Source organism: Vombatus ursinus, unplaced genomic scaffold, assembly GCF_900497805.2.
Source record: "Vombatus ursinus unplaced genomic scaffold, bare-nosed wombat genome assembly UNPS02014778.1, whole genome shotgun sequence".
Taxonomy (NCBI): Eukaryota; Metazoa; Chordata; class Mammalia; order Diprotodontia; family Vombatidae; genus Vombatus; species Vombatus ursinus.
In genome coordinates this window covers 50,904,085-50,930,340 of record NW_020954556.1, presented here as the reverse complement: position 1 = coordinate 50,930,340, position 26,256 = coordinate 50,904,085, and the positions used below count along the sequence as shown (strand labels likewise).

At 38.7% G+C, this 26,256-nt stretch overlaps 1 protein-coding gene across 1 annotated transcript; it reads right to left on the bottom strand.

Annotated features, from left to right (window-relative positions):
• Nucleotides 1-426: 426 nt before the first annotated feature.
• ABCG5 (ATP binding cassette subfamily G member 5) lies at nt 427-26,152 on the bottom strand. The gene is given in 13 exon segments (XM_027865599.1): nt 427-617; nt 2,153-2,265; nt 6,073-6,258; nt 7,614-7,752; nt 9,469-9,674; nt 9,854-10,067; nt 11,255-11,384; nt 11,769-11,908; nt 13,334-13,505; nt 14,231-14,329; nt 14,788-14,924; nt 25,053-25,174; nt 26,007-26,152. Coding segments are annotated over 13 exon segments (1,995 nt in total).
• Between the last annotated feature and the right edge of the window lie 104 nt (nt 26,153-26,256).

The following is a 26,256-nucleotide window of genomic DNA, read 5'->3' as shown; positions in this document are numbered from 1 at the left end:
TTTTCACAGATAGCTTTGTCAGAGTAAATGTGATAAATATTAGCATCATTATACTCCGTTCTTTTTCCATGACCTTTTTCTCTGTGTACAGAACCAGGAAGACAAGCTTAAAATGCCATCTCACTATGAACTATTATTACTGACGTTTCATGGAATAGCTGAGTCAACGTTTCCATACACAGCAACTCATGGGGTAGAATGATGGCAACCAGGAGCTCTTTTCCCAACAGTTAGAGGCCCACGTAACCATAGTTGGATCATAGTCTCCAGGATCTTGATGACATCAAGAATGAAAGTCACGGAATTCTTACTTCCAAAATTGTTAGATATATTTATCTTGTAGATTTTTAGTCTTTAGGTTTTAAACTACCCTTGCTTATCTAAAAGTAGGAGTTCATTTTTTTTTTTGAGTGGCAGCATTTGTCACTATCTGCTAATCAGATAATCTCTTATTTTGAACACAATTATTCCTAAAAAGACAAGAAGAGGGATAAATGCATATAAAATGACAAAGTTAGTTGTGAATCTTGACATTGCACCTGGACAGGTTTTTTCAATGTACATATTTCCTTGAGTGAAGAGACAGAGTGGATTTCCTACTGATCCACTTGAACCACCTGCCAGAGAAAAGATTGATAGTATCAGGTGTGGCACACACCAGGATAATTCAGTCAGTAAGCATTTATCAGATGTCTGCCTTGCCTCATCAGCACTGTGCTAGGGGCTGTACTTGATCTGTCTAATTTATCAGACACTCAGAACAGTTCAGATAGGCAGGAAGTCAAGTTTCATTAGATCAGATCATGATTAAAAAAACCAAAACATATTTGGTGCCTTAGGTTCAAAGTGGAGAAGCTTGGGCTGCTTTTGTTTTGGAGTGACCAGTCATACCTCCAGTGCCTTGATGAGAATCAGTCAAGCAGTGCTTGAGGGCATTCTAAAATCATTAATGATTTAACTCCGGATATTCAAAATAACTACTGAATACTACCCCATACATAACTATACCACCCCAAATGTCTGTAGTGGTTGCTGCCAACAGTTGTTCGACTTTGTCTTATAAAGCTTTCGGTGTAAGAAGAATAATGAATGCCAAATGGAATAGTCCTGAGGAAAGCGGATTGCTTCAAGTGAGGAAAGATGAACTAGTTGGGTTGGATTTGTATCTGGGCAACATCTTAGAGACTTAGGTAGATGCTGAGTATTACCATTTGCTCTATACCTCCTTTTAAAATAAGAGGGCTTGGTCCTTCCCCCTAGTTCAGGCTGCTTCTTCATATTCAAGGACCTAAGATGTGGCCTTCACTGAGCCATTTGGTAAGGTCTGATTAACATAGGTTTTCAAAGCAGGTAAACTAATAGAAATTCACAAAGGTTAGAAACTCACAGACAGATCAGAGCACATAGGGTTTCTTTTGTGGTAAACTATTGAGCTATTAGGGACACTAATAAACTATTGAGCTATTGAGGCACTAGGTGGTGAAGTAAATAGAGCACCAAGCCTGGAGTCATGAAGATTCATCTTCCTAAATTCAAATCTGGCTTCAGGCACTTCCTACCCATGTGACCCTGGTTAAGTCACTTAACCTTGTTTGCTTCAGTTTCCTCATCTGTAAAATGAGCTGGAGAAGGAAATGGCAAACCACTCCAGTATCTTTGCCAGGAAAACCCCAAGTGGGGTCACAAAGAGTTGGACATGACTGAAAAACAACTAAACAATAAAAATGAGCTGTTCCTGATAGAATGCAAAGAAACTACTTCAACACCTAAATAATTGTCCTATTCAAATAAAGAAAATAGAAATCTGCAACACGGATTTTGACATGCTTGTTATCTCTGAGAACCAAATGGAGATTTTTAGGCTTTAGAAATGAGGTGGTCAGAGTTCACTACAGCCCCACCACGATACCTTAATGTCTCCAGTTTACCTGTACCCAAGGTAATAGCCCTGAAGCATCCTGGAATTTCTAGCTATTGGTCTTTGTTAGGGGTAAACCAAAAGAAACATGAGGCAATTGGCAAACAAGTCTTTTATTCCTAAAAATGATCTTAAATCTAGTTCTCATGATGGGCAATAACTTAAAACTTATTTCCCCCACTGGTTTAACAGAATAACATACATGAACGATGTACAATGTTGGTGAAGACTTACCACAAGTGAAATTCAGTCCATAAAACTCATTGACTATTAGAATCTCAGAACCATATTTTTGAAACATAAAATAACCGAGGATTTTTAAAGGAGTGGGCATTTCATTTATGTTCCTTAAGAAATAGAAGGAAAAAAAGGTTAAGGTTAACAGACTGGTTATAGTCTCAACAAATGAAAAGTACATACTTAACATTGGATAAACGGATAGAAAGCCTTACTCTCATTGTATGGTATGGGTGACTATTGTTGTTGTCCTTCATTTTCTAAGAGGACCAATGACATCAGGGGGTGATGTTTTGATTTGTGTATGAATTGGATTTAAATGAGGCAGAGTTGTGCAAAGTCACCAGCCTCACTCTCTCTTCCTGAGTCATCAAAGCCCAGTGGAAGGACAAAAGTCAAGACAATTGACTATAACCTAGGATGCAGTGGATGACCTTGGTGTCTTTGATATATACCTACATACACACATACATACATATTCATATATACATACATGTAGATCTCTTGGAATATATGCGTCCTTTGGAAAATAATGGCTACCCGACACCTTGTAGTATGCTGAGCTGTTCAGTCGATATTTGTGGATTATATAGATGGTGTTATTTCTATCTAATTATTCATGCTATTCAGATGCTCCTGTTTGCAAGTGACAATAATGTTAATTGCATAAATCATGGACCGCAACAGAGCCTTTTGGATGAGTTCCATAACTACTCAAAGGAGTTTAACCTAACTTTCCACATAAGAAAATAACACTCATGAAAAATGACTGTTGTTCAGAGTTAGGTATGCAGTTAGATGAACAGCTTTACAGAACTTTTCCACCAGCATATGTATCTTGGATAACACTGAAAATGGACATTTAATTTGATTTTGGCAAATTACAAAAATAAATAAATATTTCTGGGGAGGCAGTTGGGCTTAAGTGACTTGCCCAGGGTCACATAGCTAGTAAGTGTCAACTGTCTGAAGTTGAATTTGAACTCAGGTCCTCTTGACTCCAGGGCTGGTACTCTATCCAATGCACCACCTAACTGCCTCTCAAAAATTATTTTTAACAATCCCCAACTTGTTCCAGAAGAATGTGGGACTTGTGACTGAACTTAGACTTGGAAACTGCAAAAACTAGCTTATAAGAAGGAGAGGGAGAGCAAGTAGTTATTGAGTGAAAGTGGTGGTGGAAGTAGTGGAAAGAGCCCTCTTTGAACTCAGATGGTCCAGCTGTACTACTTACTAGTTGTGACCATGAGCAAGTCACTTCATTTTTATGGACATCAGTCTTATCACCTGTAAAATGAGAGATTTGAACTAGATGATCACCAAGGGCTTTTATATCTCGAAACCCTATGGGGCAAGATTGGAGAGAGATTTGAATGGCAAACAAGGTCATTTGGACTTTTAAGGTGGGAAATCATTAAAGGTTCTTGGACTTTGATATTCTGATAATTCAAAGGATATGTGATCTCTGTGATGGTGGCATGCCCTTCAACCTATTCCTGCCTTCCCATTCTGTACGACTTCCCATTCTGTTCACGTTCTCCCATAGATACTAAAGGGGAAGGAGGCACACCCAATGTGTACCTTCCTCTAGTTATCTTGACATTGTTGGATACCAAAGGAACCCACAGGCCATCCATCAGTTCTCCATCACTCTTGCTTATTTGTTTGGTCTGTCTATTTTTTTTTTTTGTCATACAGCACTCTGATGACATCTTAAAAGTAGTTGTTTAGGAAGAATAATCTGGCAGGCTATATAGTCTATCTTATGTCAACCAGTGTCTACATAGGATAGATTTGAGTAGGAAAATGAATAATAGAGACAATAGTTGGAAAGCCACTGCAGTGGTTCAGGTGTTAGGTGATATGGGACTAAAGTAGTCCCATTGGGAATAGAGAAGCAGCAATGGATCGGGGCTCTCCAGATAGACTTCTCTTTGAAAGCTAGGCCCTTTTCTAATATTATCTCTATATAAAATCTAGTCTTCTATATCTATTTTTTAAATCTGTTCTTATATCTTCTTCCCAGGTAGCTAGCAGGAATAGTGGATAGAACACTGGATTTGGAGTCATAATTTCCTGAATTTGAATCCTGCCTCAGGCACTCCCTGGCTGTGTGACCCTGGGCAAGTCACTTAACCTCTGTCTGCCTTGGTTTTCTAATTTTAAAATAGGAGTAATAAAAGCACCTACCTTACAGGGTTGTTGTGAGTATCCAAAAAAAAAAAAAGGTTATCTATGTAAAGCACTTTCCAAACCTTAATGCTCTATATAAATATTAGCTATTATTATTCTCAAACCCAAGGTTGAATCCCATAATGATTACCTAACAAATTCTTGTTAATTGAGACACAACAGAGGCAAGGATTGTTGATACTTTTGTCTTTGTATTTCTGGAACTGGGCTTTACACATAGTAAGTAATAATTGAATGTTTGTTGAGTTGCTGGGAACAGTTGTCATAGCATTTGATGACTGATTAGATATAGTGAGCAAGGAAGAAGTTCAAGATTTGTCCAGATATTTATTAAGTGGTACAAAGCACCAACTTAGCATTGTAGGGGGAGAGGAAGATAACTAATTAATTATTGCAATGTTTTAAAGTATTTGTTGCTTAAACATTAAGACCATAACTAAACCAATAACATCCTCTTTTTCCCTAAGAACCCAACAATGGACACATATGCCATTAGAAATGGAAAGTCTACTCTAAAGTCATTAGACTTCTGGGTTTCTATATAAAAGGGCATGCCTTAGAATACAAGGTAGTATAAGATCATTAATAAGCACTTATTAAGTGCCAGCATGGACTAGATTAAGCCCTGGTGATACAGAGAAAAAATAAATCTCCTATCTTTGAGGAGCTTACTTCCTATCGGGGAGACAACATGTGTAAGCATAGGCAAAATAAATACAGGATCATTGAGGGTGGAGGAGGAGGCTCTAAGAGCTAAATGAATAAATAAAGGTCTCATGAAGGAAATGGTATTTGGGATGAGCTTTGAAGGAAACTGGGAATTCTGAGAAGTGGATATGAAGAAGGAGTAAGTGCCCAGCCATGGGGGGAAATTGTGCAAGATTCAAAATGGGAATTGACAGGGAAGGAAGGAAGTTTTTTTTTTTATTTTAAAAATTCAGTCTTTGAAGAGACTTAAGAAATCAGACTCAATAGAGTCTCAATATTTCTCAACAGAGAAATATCTTTTGCAAAAACAAAACCCAAGAGTGCTTTCCATTATGCTAAAAACACTCATTTAAGCCCTGTAACAGGAAATATTCATTAAATATGTGTATAATATCAGTCTGAAGAAAATAGTGTGAAGTGTCTAGGCCACTCATTTTCATGGTGACAATTGTTTAATCTTCCATGAGTTGCTATCAGTAACTACCATAAAAGTTACATTTAAAAATAAATTAGTGTTTCATGTATAAAACCAGCAAATAGGAGGGGAAAATTAATTATTGCAATGTTTTAAAGTATTTGTTGCTTAAACATTAAGACCATAACTAAACCAATAACAGCCTCTCTTTCCCTAAGAACCCAATAAATGAAAATGTTACCCAGTTGAGAACTCCTGGGAAAAGGGGATTGGTTCAGATGGTTCAAATTATGTAAATCTGAACTTGTTTCAAATTGGCTTATTGGTTCATGTGAGAATGAGGAAGATGTTGGGTTGGGTCTGTATCTAGATAATTATATGTTCATGACTTTTATAACAAGAGTGACTAAATAGTGCAATAAACATTGCAGATTAGACAGACTTCATGAACTGTCGATATCTAGACCTGCCTTATGGCAATATTCTCTGCAGTTACCAGCAATAAATCAGTTCATTGTAAGAACATGTCTAGATGCAACATCCAAATTTTTAGGTTACTATTGATTGGAAAAGTCATCCATCCTTGAGACAAAGTTCTTACCTCAAAAATCCAGACCCAACAAGGACTCCTATAACGCTCAGCAATGCCCCTACACTGTTGACTATATTGGTATTCTGAACCACACCAAGTAGCACAAGTGTTAGAAGTTCACCAGCTAGATGAGGCACAAAGACAGCAGCAGAGAAATACCCAAATCTGGCCACCTCGGGATGCATGCCCACAGACCTGTAAAGACAAACCCCTGCTTTTAGGCAGCTTTCTCTTTAGGGAGTGTATTGGTTTAGAGAAGGACAGCTAGGTGGCACAATACATAGAGTGCCAGGCCTGGAATCAGGAAGACTCTTCTTCCTGAGTTCAAATCTGTCTTCAGACACTTACTAACTGTGTGCCCCTGAGCAAGTCACTTGACTCTTTTTGCCTCAGTTTTCTCATCTATAGTATGTGCTGGAGAAGGAAATGGCAAACCTTTCCAGTATCTTTGCCAAGAAAACCCCAAAGGGGGTCACGGAGAGTTGAAATGGCTGAAAAACGACCAAACCACCACAAAATTGGTCAATAATGGTGTTATATCATGCCTCCTACAGAACAGAGTCATGGTTGATGGTAAGTTGAAGGAGTCTCCAGGACAGGCAGCACTCCAATTAAACAGGCAGAGGAGAGCCAACATTTCCAGGAGTTCATTCCTGTGGATTGTTTGTACTGGTGTAGGCCCGAAGGTGAGCCCACCTGTTACCAGTCTGCAGTAGTAATTGTCAACAACTGGGAAATGTTCAGTCAGTAGAGACACTGGTTCTTGGCTAACAGCTGGCCCATTGAAAATTACGGTCTGAATCTTCAGGGCTCGACTCCCTACCATCAGTTATGTTTCAGGCTCTTCAAAGGTGATATTCTCCATCGCTCACTCTCCCCGTCCTCATCCAGTGGAGTCTCTTCTCTCCAGCTTTCAGTTCAACAACATGGGAGGCCTTTGGTTCATAGACTTGTGATCTTCAGGAGGCCGACTTCTGAGCATTCTCCGGCTCAGTCTCTCCATTACTAGGTAGAATACACGCTTGCTATCAGGTCCCGTCAAACCAATAGTTAAGTTAACTTGTTTTTTTGTTTTGTTTTTTTTTGCAAGGCAATTGGGGTTAAATGACTTGCCCAGGGTCAAGCAGCTAGTAAGTGTCAAGTATCTGATCTGAGACCGGATTTGAACTCAGGTCCTCCTGACTCCAGGGCTGTACCATGTAGCTGCCCCTTAATTTAATTTGTTAAAAACAAGTTGTCCGACCAGATAGAGAGAGACTGTTGCTGGAGAACTTCCTCCCTCCCTCCCTCAAAGGACCTCCTTTGAATCTCTCAGATCCTCATGTGTCTAAGAATACCTTGTCTTATCCTGGAGTGAGAGGGGTGGGGGGAATAAGCATTTATAAAGCACCTACTATGTACTAGGCATGGTAATATGATCTCATTTGATCCTCACAACAACTCTGTGAGGTAGGTGCTATTATTGTTCCCACTTTACGTCGAGGAAACTGAGCCTGTTTTACGGTCTAGTGAAACACATACCACAAAGACTTTGGTTTTGGCATCCTTACCAATAAATCACGCTGCTGAACATCACCACACTGAGGATGCTGAAGGGAAGAATGTGCAGGATGTAGGCCAGCAGCATTTGCCACTTCTGATATAAACCATCTTGGCTCTGTTGGTCACTAACGGCCCGTAAAGCAGGAACTGTGCAAGGAATGTAGTTTTCATAAGTCAGTCACTCCAGGACTAAGAAAGAGGGGGCAGGCTGAAGCTGAACTGAGCCCAGGGTGCTTCAAGACTGGCAGATGAAGACTAGTTGGGAAAGATTGCACGTTAGGCAGGAACTCACTGAAGCAAGTGACCTTTTCCCAGCTGGGCAGAAAGGAGGTCAGGATGCATCCATGGGGCACCCTGTTTGTCCTCAGAGCCCAACGATTAGGGGTCTCTCAATCTCACCCTGGGCAGAGCTGAGAAGCAGGATCAGAAGAGCCCTATTTTCCTGGAGTACTAGAAAGAACACTGGCTTTGGAGTCATGAGACCTGGGTGTGAATTGCTGTTTATGTATTACTTGTGTGACCTTGGGCAAATCACTTTCGTCTGAACCTTAGTTTCCTTGTTTGCAAAACTGAGAATGGACTAAGGTCTCTTCCATGTCTAGAATGCTAGAACAGCACTGAATTATTGCATTTGTCTGTACAGAATATGAATTTTAATGTAATTTGGTGGTCCAAATTATTTTCTTCTAATTTGAAGTAGCAATTTCACTACCTCAATAGGAAATATATACAAACACCATACAAGATAAGCCCCTGGTGCTTCCCTAAAGACACAAAAGAAAAAAGGATAATGGGCCTTGGTCCCAGCCTAGATTCCAAATAGCTTGTGCTCAAACCCATTAATAGAATATGGCAGATCTCAGCGTAGAGATGGTAGGAAATACAAGATAATCACTGCATCTCAGTTTTTAGATCCTATTTCTAGATTTGTGCCATAAGGAGAGTCCACTGTAAACCAAGGGGCTATATTTTGGTACTTCTTCAGACTCCTGTATTCCTGAATAAATCAGGTATCTGGCTCTCTGCCCATATTGAAATTCTGGTTGTAGTTGCCTCAAAATAATACTGATAAGAATGTAAAAGTATGATATGGTGCAGGCCAAGGGTATGCTAATAAGTGATTTTTTAACAAATGACTCTGAAAATGTACAACACACTTCTAAGTTTAACTGTCATTATTAACATTTTCTGTATGTTAAGTCAAAACCAAATCATAAACCAAACCATGATTTATACATAGCATTTGCCGATTTCCAAGGTGTAAATGCTCACGCCGAAGATTTAACAATCAGCTAGCCAATAGGGGCTAGCTCCAGCACACCCTGGTTGCAGGCCTTTGTGCTCCAAGACATGGAACCCAAGGATAGTACCATTTGGCCAAATAAGTAGGTTATTTGTCTTTCATGCCCCTTAGCTCTCCTTTCTTTACTTTTCCCCATCAATCTCTCCTACCTCCAAGTGCTCCCCCTCCTTACTCTCATTTAAGGGCTCCCAGTGTGTCAGTGTTGCCCAAGGGCCCTTTTTATTACACTCTTTGACATAAGACATCTCATAGGGTAATTCATAAATAGGCTAAGGCATTAGTAAGTTGTTAACACCTTTTAAGTTAACATTTTAATGTTAACACATTAAATTTAAAAATTAAAATATTAAATTAAAATGTTAACATTTTAAGAATAGGGTCTAAAGAGAATAACACTAAATTCAAAAGGAACAGTCATTATTTAGCGGTAGAGTTTTTGCACCATGGAAACTGGGTAAGGAAGATTCTTCAGGGGAAGAAAGACCTTCCTCAAATCATACCATCACAGAATTCCCCACCTCTTGTTCCTCTATGTAAGGTTGGTCTTAGAGCATACTTACAGAAAGCAATAGCATTGAGCATGCCTGTATATGGTAATCCGGCCACACATGTATAAAGAAGGCCCACTCGGTCCTGCACGGCACCCTTCAGCACATCATTCCTCAGTTGAAGGATAAAAAACATCAGAGGCAAAGCCAGGATCACATTCTGAATGAGTCGTACAGATAATGCCATTTTATCTCTCAACAAGTTTCTCATTATTTTCCTGAAAGCCCAAGTAAACTTTTTTAAATTCTTCTGTTTTAATGCTATTCAAGTACCATGTAGGAAGACTGAGTGAAGTACAGAAGGACTTTTATACCAACAAGTTTTAAATGCCAAGATTAAGGTATTGTTAGCGAGTAAGTTCTATTCAAACCTGTTGGTTTCTGGTGGAGCTCTTACCTCAAGAGGATACCCAGTTTGGTGAGGGTTCCAGGAGAAGCCTTAGTTTTAAAAGGAACTGGTGGCAATGTTTGCAGATGTTTTACTCTTTTTATATTCTCCAAAGTTTGTTGATAAATTACTGAAGTTTTGTAGGCAGATCCAATCAATTGCACTCTCTTGTAGGTTTCTATTTCACGTTCCTTACTTTGGGTATCTACTGATGTCAGGTCCACTGGAATTTTCCCAAGAAGAAATTAGCAACTTTAATATTTGCATGTTTCTCTAAACTAGCCTTAATTCTCTAAATTAACATAGTGAATGGTTTTTCATATCTAATCAAAGTCAGCTCCTAAATCTTATGCAATCAGGATTATTATTGTAAAATCTTAATACTTTAGTCCTATATGCACTATAGACATCAGTATTTCAGAAATCTTTCATTTGAAAATAGGTCCAGATATTTCAAGTGGATATGGGAAAAAAATTAGTACTTTAGTGAAGTGGATTTTCATGTGGAGTCACCATAAGTGCTGTAGTTGGATCATAAACTCATAAAATATTAGTTTGAAGGGACTTTGCAGATTGGTCATCTAATCTAAATGATATTTTATAAAGAGGAAGTTATGGCCAGAAAATGATGATTTGACTTGACTTGCCCAAGGTTCCATATAAAGTCACTGGAAGACCTGGGACCAGATCCCAAATCATAGAATCCTAAGAATTGTAGCTCAAAGGAACATCTAGTCCAGTTGCCTGATTTTTCACATGAAGGTCACAAAGGTAGTAATTAGAGAAGCAAGGATTTGAACCCAAGGTCCTCTAACTTTTAGATCCAATGTACTTTCCACTATACCCCACTTTAGAAGTCCCTCAAGGTCCTATTGCTTGACTCCCAAGCCAGTCATCTTTCCGCTCCAACATGGTACATTCTTGCACAGTTAAAAACTATACAGCTTAGATACCATACAAAGCTAGTCCTTTGTCATTTACACAGGCCAAATGACATAGGAGTGAGGCTGCCATTTGGCTAGTGGATTTGGATCAATATATTTACGAGCACCAGCAATAATGAGGCATCATTGTTCCTAAAAGACAAACTCTCTTCATTACATTTTGTTACACAATGAAGACAGATAAGAGTAAGAAAGTCCTGTACTCCACTCTTTGACATTAACAACCTCCTCTAGTTCATAGAAGCTTTACTTTTCTCCACTTAAAATGAGGGCTTGGTAGGGACAGATTCCCCTACTCGCTTTGATTTCAAAGATAAATATTGTTAGTGAGATTATTTCTCTCTAGCTATCATGGTCAAATAGATGCAGGATAAAGAACCAAAGAAGACATGGGGGGCATTTTAGCAGATCATGATGCTTTCAGTTACAAGGATTTGTGATGGGGTGGCAAAAATGAGAAACTTACCATAAAAGTCAAATGGATTTGAGTGTTCAGGACAAGGATAGTTGCAGTCACTGAAGAAGTCAAGCATTTCCACAGGTGTCCCACAGAAAACCAACTCTCCGCAGCTCATGATAGCAATTTTATCAAACAGCTGGTTAGACAAAAGACTGGGTTAGTGTCTGATCATGCTAAGATGTCGATAACAAAAATAAGTTATGAGAGAGTCCCTTATGGATTCTATCCATGTGGAATCTTCCTTTACGGTTTTGGAGGCCACTGCTAACAGTGTTTGCTCTTAACTTTTCTGACTTCATAGCAATAGTGGGACTTGTCAGGAGCTATCGTGGAAGGGACAATTTGTGTAGCGGAAGCCAAGTTCTTGCATGTGACCCTGCTGTCTCATATGGAGACCAGGGAAGCAGCTGTCTGGGGTTGGGTTGTAGGTAGGGAGCAGACCTCACAATGCCCACATCTCAAGCAACAGGAGAGCTGTTATTCTCACCCCAGTGGCCGACAGAGAGATGAGGTCACTTACCTGGAACAGCTCTGAGCGAGGCTGGTGGATGGTGAGGATCACGATCCGATTTCGACGGGCCAGTGTAGAGAGCAGTACCACAATCTGATTTGCTGTCATGCAGTCCAGCCCTGTGGTTGGCTCATCAAACAGCATCACTTCTGTAGGCAGAAAAAGACCAGAATATGGACTAGAGTGATCTTTCAGAGTCAAGGGCTAAGTCTTGGCATGGTGTGATGGGGAAGTTTGAACTTTCTCATTGAACGTGTCTTGACAAACTTGAAGAAATAAATCAGACAAAGTCCAAATGAAGAGAATAAAAGCCAACTTCTACTGTTGGTCCAGGAGATAGACCATCCTGAAAATGACCCCACTCCCTTTTTGGATTTTAGTCACAGAAGATTCTCCATAGAGGCGGCTTTGTAAACTGAAAAATGCTAAACAAATAGGAGTACTGTTTTTTTAAGGGGTGGGGGAGGCAGGGCTAGAGAGGGCAGTGTGAGAAATATACTTTTTAGTAGCCATCTGTCCAGGTGATTTGGAACCAGGACTAGTGCATAGTAAGTCATAGAACTACCTTCATAACAAAGGGCAAGTCGCTGAACCATTCTGGGCCTTAAAAATGATTGGACTACACATCCTCTTCCATTCCAGCTTTAGGTCTATAAACCTATGATTAGAAAAGTTGATTTTGAAGAGCTGAGAGGCAGGAGACTGGTTTTTCTTTAAAATAGCAAAATTTTAACCTTCATCTGCTTTCTAAAACCTGCATGCATTTTTAATGAAGACTAGAATTGCATTTCAGCACAATTTTATCTGCTCATAGGCCTGAGATGCAGCAGAATTAAATGAGCATGTCAGTCTGATTCTTTGGAGTGTTTCATTTTTTTCCAAATGAAGAAAACACACTGTCTTTTTCTTACTCTTTCCTTCTGATAGATAAGGACCAGTTGAAGAACCAAGAGTCTTACTATTGTTTGAATATATAGGAATTGTAGAGATGAGTTTTCTCACTGGAAGAATGAAAAACTTTCCATCAAGAGAGGGTGGTTGCTACCTGGTTCCCCTAGTGCTCATCAAAATAACAAATGGCATCATCATGGGCAAGGGGGATTAAGCATACTATTTGCATTGGTTTTTTCTTCTCCCTTGATCCCTGCCACAAAAGGTCACTTCCACACCAAAACTCACTGAGTTTCCTCTCCTAAAAACTTGGCACAGCTGGGAGAATTGGGGGTAAGATAAGCATGAGAATAATAAATCCCTGTGCATCTGGGACATACAAAACTTGGGCTTCTTTCAATCTACTACCTGCCAATTTAACACTAAAATATAACCCTCAAGGTCCAAAGCTCCCTATTACAATATGTATTTTAAATTGGAGTTAGAGAAATCATCAGGAATTCAAAATAAGTACCATGGTATTTAGAAAATATTTGGGTTTCCAGTTTGGAGAATCCCAACTAATTAAATTTTATAAATACACATAGCCCAATAGGAGCCTTATAGATGGACTGGTGGTAACTAGATATACCATGAGAGACCCTCCAGGAACTGCTTTTGGGTAGATCTTGGTGAATACTCACTAGGATCCTGGAGGAGCTGGGCTGCAATGGAGATGAGGCGCCTTTCACCACTAGAAATTCTCCCAGAGGCTCGTTTCCCAATCAGCTTGTTAGCAAGATGGCTGAGGCTCATTTCCGCCATTACTGCCTCCACCTGCGGGAGACAGAAAGCCCAGGCAGGACTAGAGCATCACTTGTTCCACTTATGAAACTTAGTCCTTCTCAGGTAAAGGAAACACCAACCCTGGCTGATGGACAGAGTAAATTTTTTTTAATTTTTTTTTTTTGGACAGAGTAAATTGTAAATGACCCAAAAGATCCAACTCACCACCCTGTGGGAGTCAGGAAATCAGTAGCACTGTAATAGAAGTCAAATCAATTTGAAATGGGTTCTTTCCTGCCATCACAGAAAAAGTTCCTAGAACCAGCTCACATTGTTTCTTGGCCTTGGTTATGAGATGCCAAGTTCATGCAAATTTCTTTGCATCCTTTGAGCCTGCTACAAAGTTCCAAGGAACAATTCTCCTTGCAGAGAAGGAGTCATGATAGATGAGCTAGCCCTCCAAATGGATGTGAGATCAGGGCCAGAGCTGACGGTATGGACTAAAGCAGGTAGAGGACCAGAGTTGAAACTTGGAGATGGATTTTGTGTTCTCTTTAGACATTATGAGTCTTTAAAACAGAGGAGCAGGTGAAGTAGGGGTACATGAGTATGTGTAGGGAGGAAGAGAAGAAATGCAAATGCCACTAGGGGTTGTTGAAACCTCTAATCCACCACCTTCGGGTTATACCTTGACTTACCCTGCTGCTCTTTGACTCTCCCTAGAGAGATGAAGCTGCAGATTTCTCTGAGGCTGGGTCACTTGAGCATCATTGGAAAAGGAGCTGTTCAACCATGACCCTGTAAGAGTTACTCACCCTATTTTGGAAGAAGTCTTTGGAGCCCTCACGAATGGCCAATTTTGCAGTATAGGACAGTGTCTCTTGTACTGTGAGGTTACTCAACAAGGTTTCATTCTATAGCAGTGGCAGGAAAGAGGAGTAAATGAATAAATGAATGAATGGTAAAAAAGCATTTATTAAGCACTTACTGTGTGGCAGGTACTATACTGAGCACTGAAGATATAAAAAAGCAAACCAGACAATTCTTGCCATACAGAACTTCCTCCCTAATTCCCACTTAAATCAATAGATCTCCAGAGGATGGCTGACTACTACTCTCAGGATTCTAGAATCCTAAGGAGCTAGGTTTCAAATATTGTCCCTCATGAGCCCCCAGTAGTGTCCTTCCCCTAATAATCAGCCATAGTTATCTTTTTAGCAAAGGTATTTTCTGAGATGGTACATTAAGAATAATTACAAAAATATTAGAACTTAAGCTGTTAAAAGAGAAAGATATCAGATTTTCAGGGTTCTGTGTCAGCTCTGACTAGTATACTTTGTGAGTTTGAGATCAGAAAAGACAGAAACCCTACCTGCAGGACATAGGAGAAGCAATCTTGAAATTCCTCTTTTTTCAACTGCTGCCCATTCACACACACTTCTCCAAGGAAGGTACCTTTGCGTCTTAATCTGCCAGATATGGCATCTAGCAAAGTTGTTTTCCCAGAACCTGTGAAGGTAGAAGAAACATCTTCATCCACCTAATTTCTGGGGGTTTGCATTTGTTGTTTGCTGTAAGAATTCATTGCCTATCAAGATGAACCAAAACCAAACAAAAACAAAAACCCTTTTCATTCCATCCAAGACATCTCCCAAATCCTTGCCTGCTACAATGATGCTTCAGCTGCAATGGCCAATGATCCCATCTTGACTTCTGTTGCTGACTCATATATCAAACAAAACTAAAGGCATAAACCATTGTCTTTTACCAGGATACAAACTATGGTATGAATAAGGATATGCTGCTAGTGCTTTTTTAAAGTGTTTGTTCTTAATTAGGTCTTGGATCTGACACTAGTTGTGTGATACTGACAAAATTACCTCACCTTTCTATGCCTCAGTTTTCTGATTGGGGATTTTTTGGGATAAATTGGGGATAATTTTATTTGTACTACCTACCTCATAGGGCTATTGTGAGAACAAATTACATACCTTAAATTGTTGTATGATATAAGTAGTAGTAATTGTTTATTGTTCACTTTTGTCTGGTTATTGGTTTATGGGGGAAGGATTAGTAAGAGGATGCATATTGCAATGAACAGTGCTGGATCTAGACTGAGGAAAGACAGGGGTTCAAATACTGCTCTGTGACCAAGGGCAAGTCACTTGACATTTCTGAGCCTCAGTCAACTCACCAAGATGCTTTTATTAAGTTTTAAACTATCGGGCTGATGGGGCACTAAAATTTCTGCCTTTGGGCTTGTCTGAGCCAGTGGCAAAATGTGGAACGTTAACTTGTGAGCAATTTGAAACAGAAATTTTGCTCTGTCTACAAGCCTACAAGCCTGCACTTAGTGCTGCAAATTTTACATGACCAGAAATAATAAGAGGTACTGACTGTGGCTAAGAGGACTATTACTACAAACTTGTCTGAAGTTTATTTGTGGTGAGAAAGTATTTTTTCTTTGTTTTCACTGGGTCTTATTGGTGGGGTTGGAAGAGGAGTGGGGAGATATGTCTAGGATAGTCTCTTCCATTTGGGCTATAAGTCCAAAGAGGCTGCTGCTAACCATCAGTGAGCTCAGAAATGTAGAGGAGAAAATGTGAGAGGAGAATCTCAGGGATTTCCTGATGCCCTGGAAACAAGGGAGTAGATATCATTCAACGTGTACTTACTAAGTATCTACTTTTAAAATTATTATTATTTTAAACTTAAATACAAAATGCAAATATTTACAACCATATGAACAAAATGCTCCAAATCACTAATGATAAGAGAGTTTGCACACCAAAAACAACCCTGAAGTTTTATCTCACACCTTGGAAATGGGCAAAAATGTCAAAAAATAGCAATAGTCAATGTGGGAGGGGTTGTAGAAGAATAAGCACTGTAATACATTGGTGGAGCTGTGAAATTGTACAATCATTTTGGAAAGCAATTTGGAATTATGCAAATAAAGTGACAAAAATATGCCAACTCTTTGAACCAGATACTCCATGACTAGGCTCATACCCCAAGAAAGCTATTCATGAGGGGGAAAAATCTATTTATTTATAGCAGCACCTTTTTTGATAGCAAAAAATGGAAACAAAGTAGATGTTCATTGATTGGGGAATGGCTAAACAAAGTGTGGTATTTAAGAAATGATGTCTGTGATATGTATAGAGAAAGATGAAAAGATTGATATGAACTGATGCAGAATGAAGTCAGCAGAGCTAAGAAAACAGTATATACAGGGACTACGACAATGTAAAAGGAAAGAACTACCACCAAAAAATCAAAAGCAGACATAACAAAATTATAAAGATCAAACAGGACCCAAAGGAAGAGAATGAGAAGATACTCCTAAATTACCCCTTCGTGGAGGTGGGAAGTCCACAGGTGTTACACATTGTACATCCAGACTTTTTCAATGTATCAATCAATTGGGCTAACTTTTTTCCTTCTCTTAAAAAAATAGTATTTGTCATGTGAGATAGCTCTGTAAGGGAGAGGGGGAGAAGGGGAAGGATACTTGGAATAAGTATAGCGATATGAGAAACAAAAAAATATCAATAAAAACTAAAAACAAAACAAAACAAAACAAAAAAACCTGTGGGATGCTCCTTTCACCTATGCTGATTGTAGCTCCTCTTCTCCTTAGTAGATGGTGTTTGTGAGTTGCTGTGAGGAAAAAGAAAAACCTACATCTTGTAATTCACCTAGTATTTAGTCTTTTCCAACCTCACTAGACTGAACATTGGATAGAGCTCAGGCATCAGAAAAGAATCTGCAATCTTGGGGCAGCTGAGTGGCACAGTGTATAGAGCACCGGCTTTGGAGTCAGTAGGACCTGCATTCAATTCTGGCCTCAGACACTTGACACTTACTAGCTGCGTGACCCTGGGCAAGTCACTTAACCCCATTGTCTAGCAAAATACAAAAATGAACCAAAAAACCTGCAATCCCTCAGCATTGTCATTTGACTTACTTATAGAAGTTAAGAGCCCCTTCGCCTTGCCATCCACACCACCGTTTCCCTCTTCGGACTTCTGAACCTTTCCAGCCATTCCACAGCTAAATTTTATTTTAAATGTTGTGTTCCCCAATCACAATATTCCCAGTACTTAGCACAGTGCTTTGTACATAGTAAGAGCTTAATAAATGCCCTTTACATTCATTTATTAATTAGAGTGATTAGTTCATGCTAAGAATACAAAGATAGTCATTTTCAAATAATGTGCATGAATATATGTAATATACTCCTGTACTATGGACATATATGATGTATTCCTATAATATTCCTGTAATAAATATATACATACTGCAGATACATTATATATTCATATATGTATATGTATGTATATCATAGAAGAGCAACCCACAGATGTCTTAGAGGTCCCCGATGGGCCACTGGTGGTCCAGAGAAGATTTATATGAGCTGATTCAGATTAAAGTAAGCAAAACCAAGAAAACAACCTATAAAATGACCATAATAAAGAAAATGACATTGAAATATATCATTTTTCTAATTGATGCCTTGGGCAATCTTGACTTCAGAAGATTGATGGAGAAGGAAAGAAGCAGCTTCGCTCTTCTCTGCCTACAGCAGATGAAATACTGGTAAAACATCATCAACAACAACAACAAAAGAAATATTGGTGTAGAATGTCAGACATAACCAATATATTGGTTTGTTTTGCTTAACTATCTCTTTGTTATAAGGGAGGGTTCAATGGGCGATGGGGGTCATTGGGTAGTGACAAAGATATAAATAAAAATAAGCAGCAATCAAATGTGGTTCTCTAATCCATGCTCCTCCCCCCAGCCCCATCCCTAGGTAAGACTATAGTTAAATCATTTCAAAAGATAGCAGTGGAGGACTTCTGGGAGCCAAGATGGAGGAGTAAGTAGTAAATTGCTGTAGCTCTCCCTTATTCACCTCCAAACAACCATAAAATAGTGCCCTAGAACAAATCCTGGAACAGTGGAACCAGTGGAAAGATAGGGTGGAATGGTCTTTTAACCCAGGAGACTTGGATGAATGGCAAGAAAGGTCTGTCTCACTTGGGTAAAAGGGGAGCGCAGTCTAGGACACCAAGCATCCCAGCAAACTAGCAGCAAGCCCCACTTCAGCAAACTAGCAGGAGATCCTGAGCCCCAGTGTAGTGGAGGAGCCAGACACCAACACCAGGCCCCTCCACATGCCTTAGCATAGCCAGGGGAACTGGCAGACCCCAGCTCAGAGAACCACCCCATGCTTCAGTAGAGCCTCAGGCAAATAGGCATCTTTGGGCGACTGGGAATGGCTCTGGGCAGATAGGCACCCTCCAGTGGCCAAAGTGCCACAGGCTTCAGTGTAGCCCCAAGGAAACACAGAAAAATCCCACCGGGCCCCAGCACATACCAGGTACCACCACTAGGACTCCAGTTCAGCACCAGGTAAGCTGCCAGACCCTTATGGCCTCCAGCATCACCAGTCACCCCACACACAATACCTCGTTAACACAGCACCAAACAGGAGGGTCCCCTGTGGGCCTCAGGGCAACATCAGCACAGCACCAGGTAAACAGCCAGGACCTGTAGCCATTGGCACAAGAAGCCTGAGACAGAGCACCTTCCACCCTGGGAGCAGAGATCGAATTTAAAAGAAAGGAAAAAAGCACCCCCCCCCCAAAAAAAAGATGAGCAAAAAACAAAAAAAAAATCTGACCATAGAAAAGTTATCATGGTGACAGGGAAGACCAAGTCACTAACTCATAAAAGGACAACACTATCAAAACATTTATAGGCAAAACCCCAAAGAAAAATGGGAAGTGGACTCAAGCCCAGAAAGAACTTGTGGAAGATCTCAAAAAGGAGCTTAAAAATCATTTAAGAGAGGTAGAAGAAAAATTGGGAAAATAAATGAGAGTGATGCAAGAGGATTATGAAAAAAGAGTTAACAACTTGGAAAACTGTTTAAAAAATAAAACTGGCCAAATGGAAAAGGAGATACAAAAATCCACTGAAGAAAACAATTCCTTGAAGAGTACAATTGGCCAAATGGAAAAGAAAATGCAAAAGCTAATGGAAGAAAACAATACCTTAAAAATTAAAATTGGGCAAATGGAAGCTAATGCCTCTATGGGACATCAAGAATTGATCAAACAAAATCAAAATAATGAAAAAATGGAAGAAAATGCAAAATACCTTATTGAAAAAAACAACTGACCTGGAAAATAGATCCGGGAGAGACAATATCAGACACACTGGACTACCTGAAAGCCATAATCAAAAGGAGGACCTGGACAACATCTTTCAAGAAATTATCAAGGAAAACTCCCCTGATGTCCTGGAAGTAGAGTGCAAAACAGACATTGAAAAAATCCACCAATCACCTTATGTAAGAGATTCCAAAATAAAAACTCCAAGGAACATTGTAGCTAAATTTCAGAACTATCAGGTCAAGGAAAAAATGCTACAAGTGGCCAGAAAGAAATAATTCAGATATCGGGAAGTCACAATCAGGATTACACAGGACTTGGCAGCTGCAACATTAAAGGATCAGAGGTCATGGAACATGATATTCTAGAAGCCAAAGGAGCTAGGACTACAACCAAAAATCACTTACCCAGCAAAATTAAGCATAATACATCAAGGGAAAAAATGGTCATTCAATGAAATAGAGAAAGAATTTCAAGCTTTCATGAGGAGAAGACCAGAACGAAACCAAAAATCTGACCTCCAATATCAAGACCGAAGAGAAGCATAAACAGGTAAAAAGAGAAAAGAAAATATAAGGGATTCAATAGAGCTAAACTATTTACATCCCTACATGGGAAGATGATACTTATAATTCTTAAAAATTCTAAGGGTACAAGGTGAACTTGAGGGAATCACATAAAAAACAGATATAAAGGATGAGAAAGAGAAGTACAATGGGTGCAGAAGGAAGGGAGAGGTAGAATGGGGTTAATTATTTCACATGAAGGGGCACTAAAGACATTACAGTGGAGGGGAAAATGGGAGGGTGGGTGAGGAGCATCGCTTGAACCTTACTCTCATCAATGTTGGCTCAAAGAGGGAATAATATACACAATCAGTTGAATATATATCTTACTTGACAGGGAAGTAGGAGGGGAGGAGATCAAGTAAGAGAGAGGGCAGATCAAGGGAGGTGGTAGACAGAAACAAAACACTGGTGAGGAGGGAAAGGATGAAAGGAGAGAGAGGACAAACAGGAGGAGGAATAGGATGGAGGGCAATACAGTTAGTAATCATAACTGTGAATGTGAATGGGATGAACTCTCCCACAAAACAGAAGCGGATAGCAGAGTAGATCAAAAACCAGAATCCTACAATATATTGTTTACAGGAGACACACTTGAAGCGGAGAGACACACACAGAGTACAGTTAAGGGGCTGGAGCAGAATCTATTATGTTTCAGCTGAAGTTAAAAAAAAACGTAGCAATTCTGATCTCATACAAAGTAAAAGCAAAAATAGACCTAATTAAAAGAGATAAGGAGGGAAACTACATCTTGCTAAAAGGTACTATAGACAATAAAGCAATATCAATAAAAACATATATACACCAAGTGGTACAGCATCCAAATTCTCAAAGAAGTTAAATGAGTTACAGGAAGAAATAGGCAGCAAAACTATACTAGTGGGTGATCTCAACTGTCCCCTCTCAGAACTCGATAAATCCAACCAAAAAAATTAACAAGAAAGAAACTGAGGAGGCAAACAGAATATTAGAAAAGTTAGATATGACAGACCTTTAGAGAAAACAGAATTGGAACAAAAAGGAATATACCCTTTTCTCAGCAGCATATGGAATCTACACAAAAATTGACCATGTAATAGGGCATAAAAACCTCAGAATCAAATGTAAAAAGGCAGAAGTAGTAAATGTATTCTATTCAGATCATAATGCAATAAAAGTTAACATTGAACAAAGGACAGTGTAAATAGAGATTAAAAATTAATTGGAAACTAAATCTAATCCTAAAGAATAAGTGGGTCAAAAAAAAAAAAGAATAAGTGAGTCAAAGAACAAATGATAGAAACAATAATTTCATTAAAGAGAATTACAACAATGAGATGACATAGAAAAATTTATGGGATGCAGACAAAGCAGTACTTAGGGGAAAATACATTTCTGTAAATTCTTACGTAAAAAAAAAATGGAAAAAGAACAGCTCAATGAATTGGGCATATAGCTAAAAAAAATTAGAAAAAGAACAAATTAAAAATCCCCAATTGAGCACCAAATTGGAAATCCTGAAAAGTAAAGGTGAGATTAATAAGAATGAAAGTAAGAAAACTATTGAGCTAATAAATAAATCTAGGAGCTAGTTTTATGAAAAAACCAGTAAGATAAGCCATTGGCTAATTTGATTAAAAATAAGAAGAAAACCAAATATTCATTATCAAAAATGAAAAGTGATATCACCACCAATGAAGAAGAAATTAAAGCAATCATTAAAAAATATTTTGCCCAATTATGTGCCAGTAATTTGGACAAATGAGCAAAATGGATGAATATTTACAAAAATATAAATTACCCAGATTAACAGATCAGGAAATAGAATGCCTAAATAACCCCATCTTAGAAAAAGAAATTGAACAAGCCATTAAAGAACTCCCTAGGAAAAAAATCCCCAGGACCAGATGAGTTCACAAGTGAATTCTACCAAACACTTAAAGAACAATTAATTCCAATATTATATAAACTAACTAGGTGGAGTCCTGCCAAACTCCTTTTATGACACAAATATGGTGCTGATATCTAAATCAGAAAGAGCTGAAACAGAGAAAGAAAATTATAGACCAAAGGAATATTGAAGCAAAAATTTTGAACAAAATACTAGCAAGGCGATTACAGCAATGTATCACAAGGATTATGCACTATGACTAGGTGGGATTTATACCAGCAATGCAGGGTTGGTTCAATATTAGGAAAGCTATTAATATAATTGACCATATCAATAACAAAACCAACAGAAATCATATGATTATCTCAACAGATGTGGAAAAATCTTTTGACAAAATACACCACCCATTCCTATTAAAAACACTAAAGAACATAGGAATAAAAGGAGTGTTCCTTAAAATGATAAGCAATATCTATCTAAAACCATCAGCAAGCTTTATAAGATAAGCTAGAAGCCTTCCCAATAAGATCGGGGTGAAGAAAGGATGTCCATTATCACTACTATTATTCAATCTAGTACTAAAAATGTTAGCTATAGCATTAAAAGAAGAAAAAGAAATTGAAGAAATTAGAATAGGCAATGAGAAAACAAAACTATCACTCTTTGCAGATGATATGATGGTATACTAAGATAACCCTAGAACATCAACTAAAAAAATTACTTGAAATAACAACTTTATCAAAGTCGCAAGATAAAAGATAAACCTAAATCATCATCATTTCTTTATATGACCAATAAAACACAGCAGTAAGAGATAGAAAGAGAAATTCCATTTAAAATAATTGTAAACAATATAAAGTACTTAGGCGTCTACCTGCCAAGACAAACCCAGGAATTATATGAACACAATTACAAAACACTTTTCACACAAATAAAGTCAGATCTCAACAATTGAAAACTATCAGTTGCTTATGGGTAGGCCAAGCCAATATAATAAAAATGATAATTCTGACTAAACTGATTTACTTATTCAGTGCCATACCAATCAAACTACCAAAAAATTATTTTATAAAGCTAGAAAAAATAAAAACAAAATTCATATGGAAGAACAAAAGGTCAAGAATATCAAGGGATTTAATGAAAAAAATTCCAAAGAAAGGAGGCCTATCAATACAAGATCTCAAACTATATTATAAAGCATAATCATCAAAACTATCTTGTACTGGCTAAGAATTGGAGTGGTGGATCAGTAGAATAGATTAGATACACAAGACACCGCAGTCAATGACCATAGTAGCATAGTGTTTGATAAACTCAAAGACCCCAGCTTTTGGGATAAGAACTCCTTATTTAACAAAAACTGCTGGGAAAATTGGAAAACAATAGGACACAAACTAGATATAGCCCAACATCTCACACCACATACGAAGATAAGGTCAAAATGGGTGCATGATTAAGATGTAAAGGGTGACACTATAAGCAAATTAGAAGAGCAAGGCATAGTCTACCTGTCAGATCTATGGAAAAGGGAAGAATTCATGATCAAACAAGAGATAGAGAGTATTACAAAATGTAAAATAGGTCATTTTGATTATATTAAATTTAAAAAGCTTTTGTACAAACAAAATCAATGCAACCAAGATTAGAAGGAAAGCAGAAAGCTGGGAAACAATCTTTACAGCAAGTGTCACTGATAAAGCCCTCATTCCTCAAATATATAGAGAACTGAATCAAATGTATAAGAATACAAGCCATTCAACAATTGATAAATGGTCAAAGAATATGAACAGGCAGTTTTCAGATGAAGAAATCAAAATTATCTATAGTCATATGAAGAAGCACTCAATCATTTTTGATTAGAGAAATGCAAATTAAAACAACTTTTACCAGATTTTCTAATATTACAAAAAAGGAAAGTGATAAATGTTGGAGAGGATGTGGAAAAATTGGGATACTGATGCACTGTTGGTGGAGTTGTGAAGTGATCCAAATATTGTGGAGAGCAATTTGGAACTGTGCAAACCCTTTGATCCAATAATAGCACTACTAGATCCATATCCCAAAGAGATCATAAAAAAGGGAAAAGGACTTACATGTGCTAAAATATTTATAGCAGTCTTTTTCGTGGTGGCATAATATTGGAAATTGAGGGAATGCTCATCAATTGGGGAATGGCTGAACAAACTGTGGTATATGAGTGTAATGGAATACTGTTATGCAATAAGAAATGATGAACAGCCAGATTTCAGAAAATCCTGGTAAGACTTGTACTAACTGAAATGAGCAGAACTAGGAAAACATTGTACACCGCATCAGCAACATTGTGTGATGATCAATCATGAATGAGTTGGCTCTTTTCAGCAACACAATGATGCCAGACAAGTACAAAGGACTCATGAAGGAAAATGCTCTCCACATCCAGGTAAAGAACTGATGGAGCCTGAATGCAGATCAAAGCAAATTTTTTTTCACTTTATTCTTTCTCATGGGTTTTTTTAAAATCTGTTTCTTCTTTCACAACTATGATTAATATGGAAATAATTTTACATGATAGTACATATATCAAACTGTCTACCATTTTCAGAAGAGGGGAGGGGAGGGAGAAAGGGAGGGAAGGATGGAGAACAATTTGGAACTAAAAATCTTATAAAAATGAATGCTAAAAATTTTCTTGACATTTAAATGGGGAAAAAATAAAATACTATAAAAAATGTAACAATATGCTCTTTAAAATTTTTAAAAAATTTCTCAGCTTCCGTTGATAAAATAAAATATCAGGAAATAAATTTTTTATTTAGCCAAAAAATAAGCTCTGAGTGGATCAGAGTCAAGCTTAGTTTTTTAAAATAATGACCATTAATCAAAATATCTCCCAGGTTACACTATCTTAGGTCCTTTACAATAAGAAATTTCCCTCTGATCTCCAACCTCAACCTTCTGTTCACCACGAGCCACATCACAGCCCTTTACTCTTCTTCATACTTTTGGTTTGACATTTAGAACATTTCCAACTTACCAGAGTTTCCCAAAATCCCCAGGATCTGCCCACTCTCAACATACAAAGAGATGTCTTTGAGGATCTCTCTGGTCCATTTTTTCCAGTATGAATCAATGTCCCACCAAGGGCCAAAACGCTCCCTTGAAAGGAAACAATGTTGGGGTCAATGTAACACTGAGAACCAACAAAAAGATATCTCTAATTTTTCAACTTCCTTTCATTATCTTAGAAGCATCTTCCCTCCCATAGCACATCCAATTTGGTCCTTCCCCCAAACCCTGCCCATTATACATTTGGCCTCTTTGTTTTGTGTATATGTGTAGCCTTCCAAATCCTGGACCAGCAGAGAAAATTAGGCTTTGAGTGTTCAGAGACTGGCTCAGGTTGGAGCAGAATGGGAGAGGAAGGAATATCACTGACCACTTCCAGCCAGTCCAGGCTTTGATAGCAAGTTCTCTTCTAGAGGAGGTGGAGTCTGGAGGGAAAATGGAAGTGCAAATAGAGCCAGTGGAGTCTCCCCATTTAGGGAGGAACCGTTGGCTTGTCGCCTCCACGTACCCCTGGCTACCAGCCACCTACTTTATAACATCACTGTCAACAGCTCAGAGCCTAGAGACCAGGCAATGGAAGCAGGAATGGAACCCAGCATTTCCTTTGCTTCTCTATCACATTCTCACTCCTATACCATGGACTCCTATCACATCCTTAGTGGGTCCACCCACGGAGAGAGTCAAGAAAAGTCTCAGCTGGAAGAAGTAAAGAAAAGAGCAGGGGCAGCTAGGTGGTGCAGTGGCTAGAGTCCCAGTCTTGGAGTCAGGAGGACGTAAGTTCAAATCCAGCGTCAGACACTTGACACTTACTACCTGTACTAGCTGTGTGACCCTGGGCAAGTCACTTAACCCCGATTACCAAAGCAAAAAAAAAAGAAAAGAAAAGAAAGAAAGGAAGAGCAGGCCTCCATTTATCCCTTACCTGATAGTATAGGAAACCTGGTGAATGCTTAGCCTGTGGCAGGGAGACATGGATGACGAATCAGCTGGTTCCTCTGGCAGGTCCTGGCAGTTTCCCCAAGTCTCATTCCCTGTGCCCCTCATGGCTGTCAAAAGTTGGTGCTTCATCACTAATCAGGCAATGAAGACTGGCAGTTTCTGGGGCAGCCTTCTGCTGATAAGCAAATACAGCAAAAAAAAGCGACAACCAGTCACAGAATACCTTGTCAGGC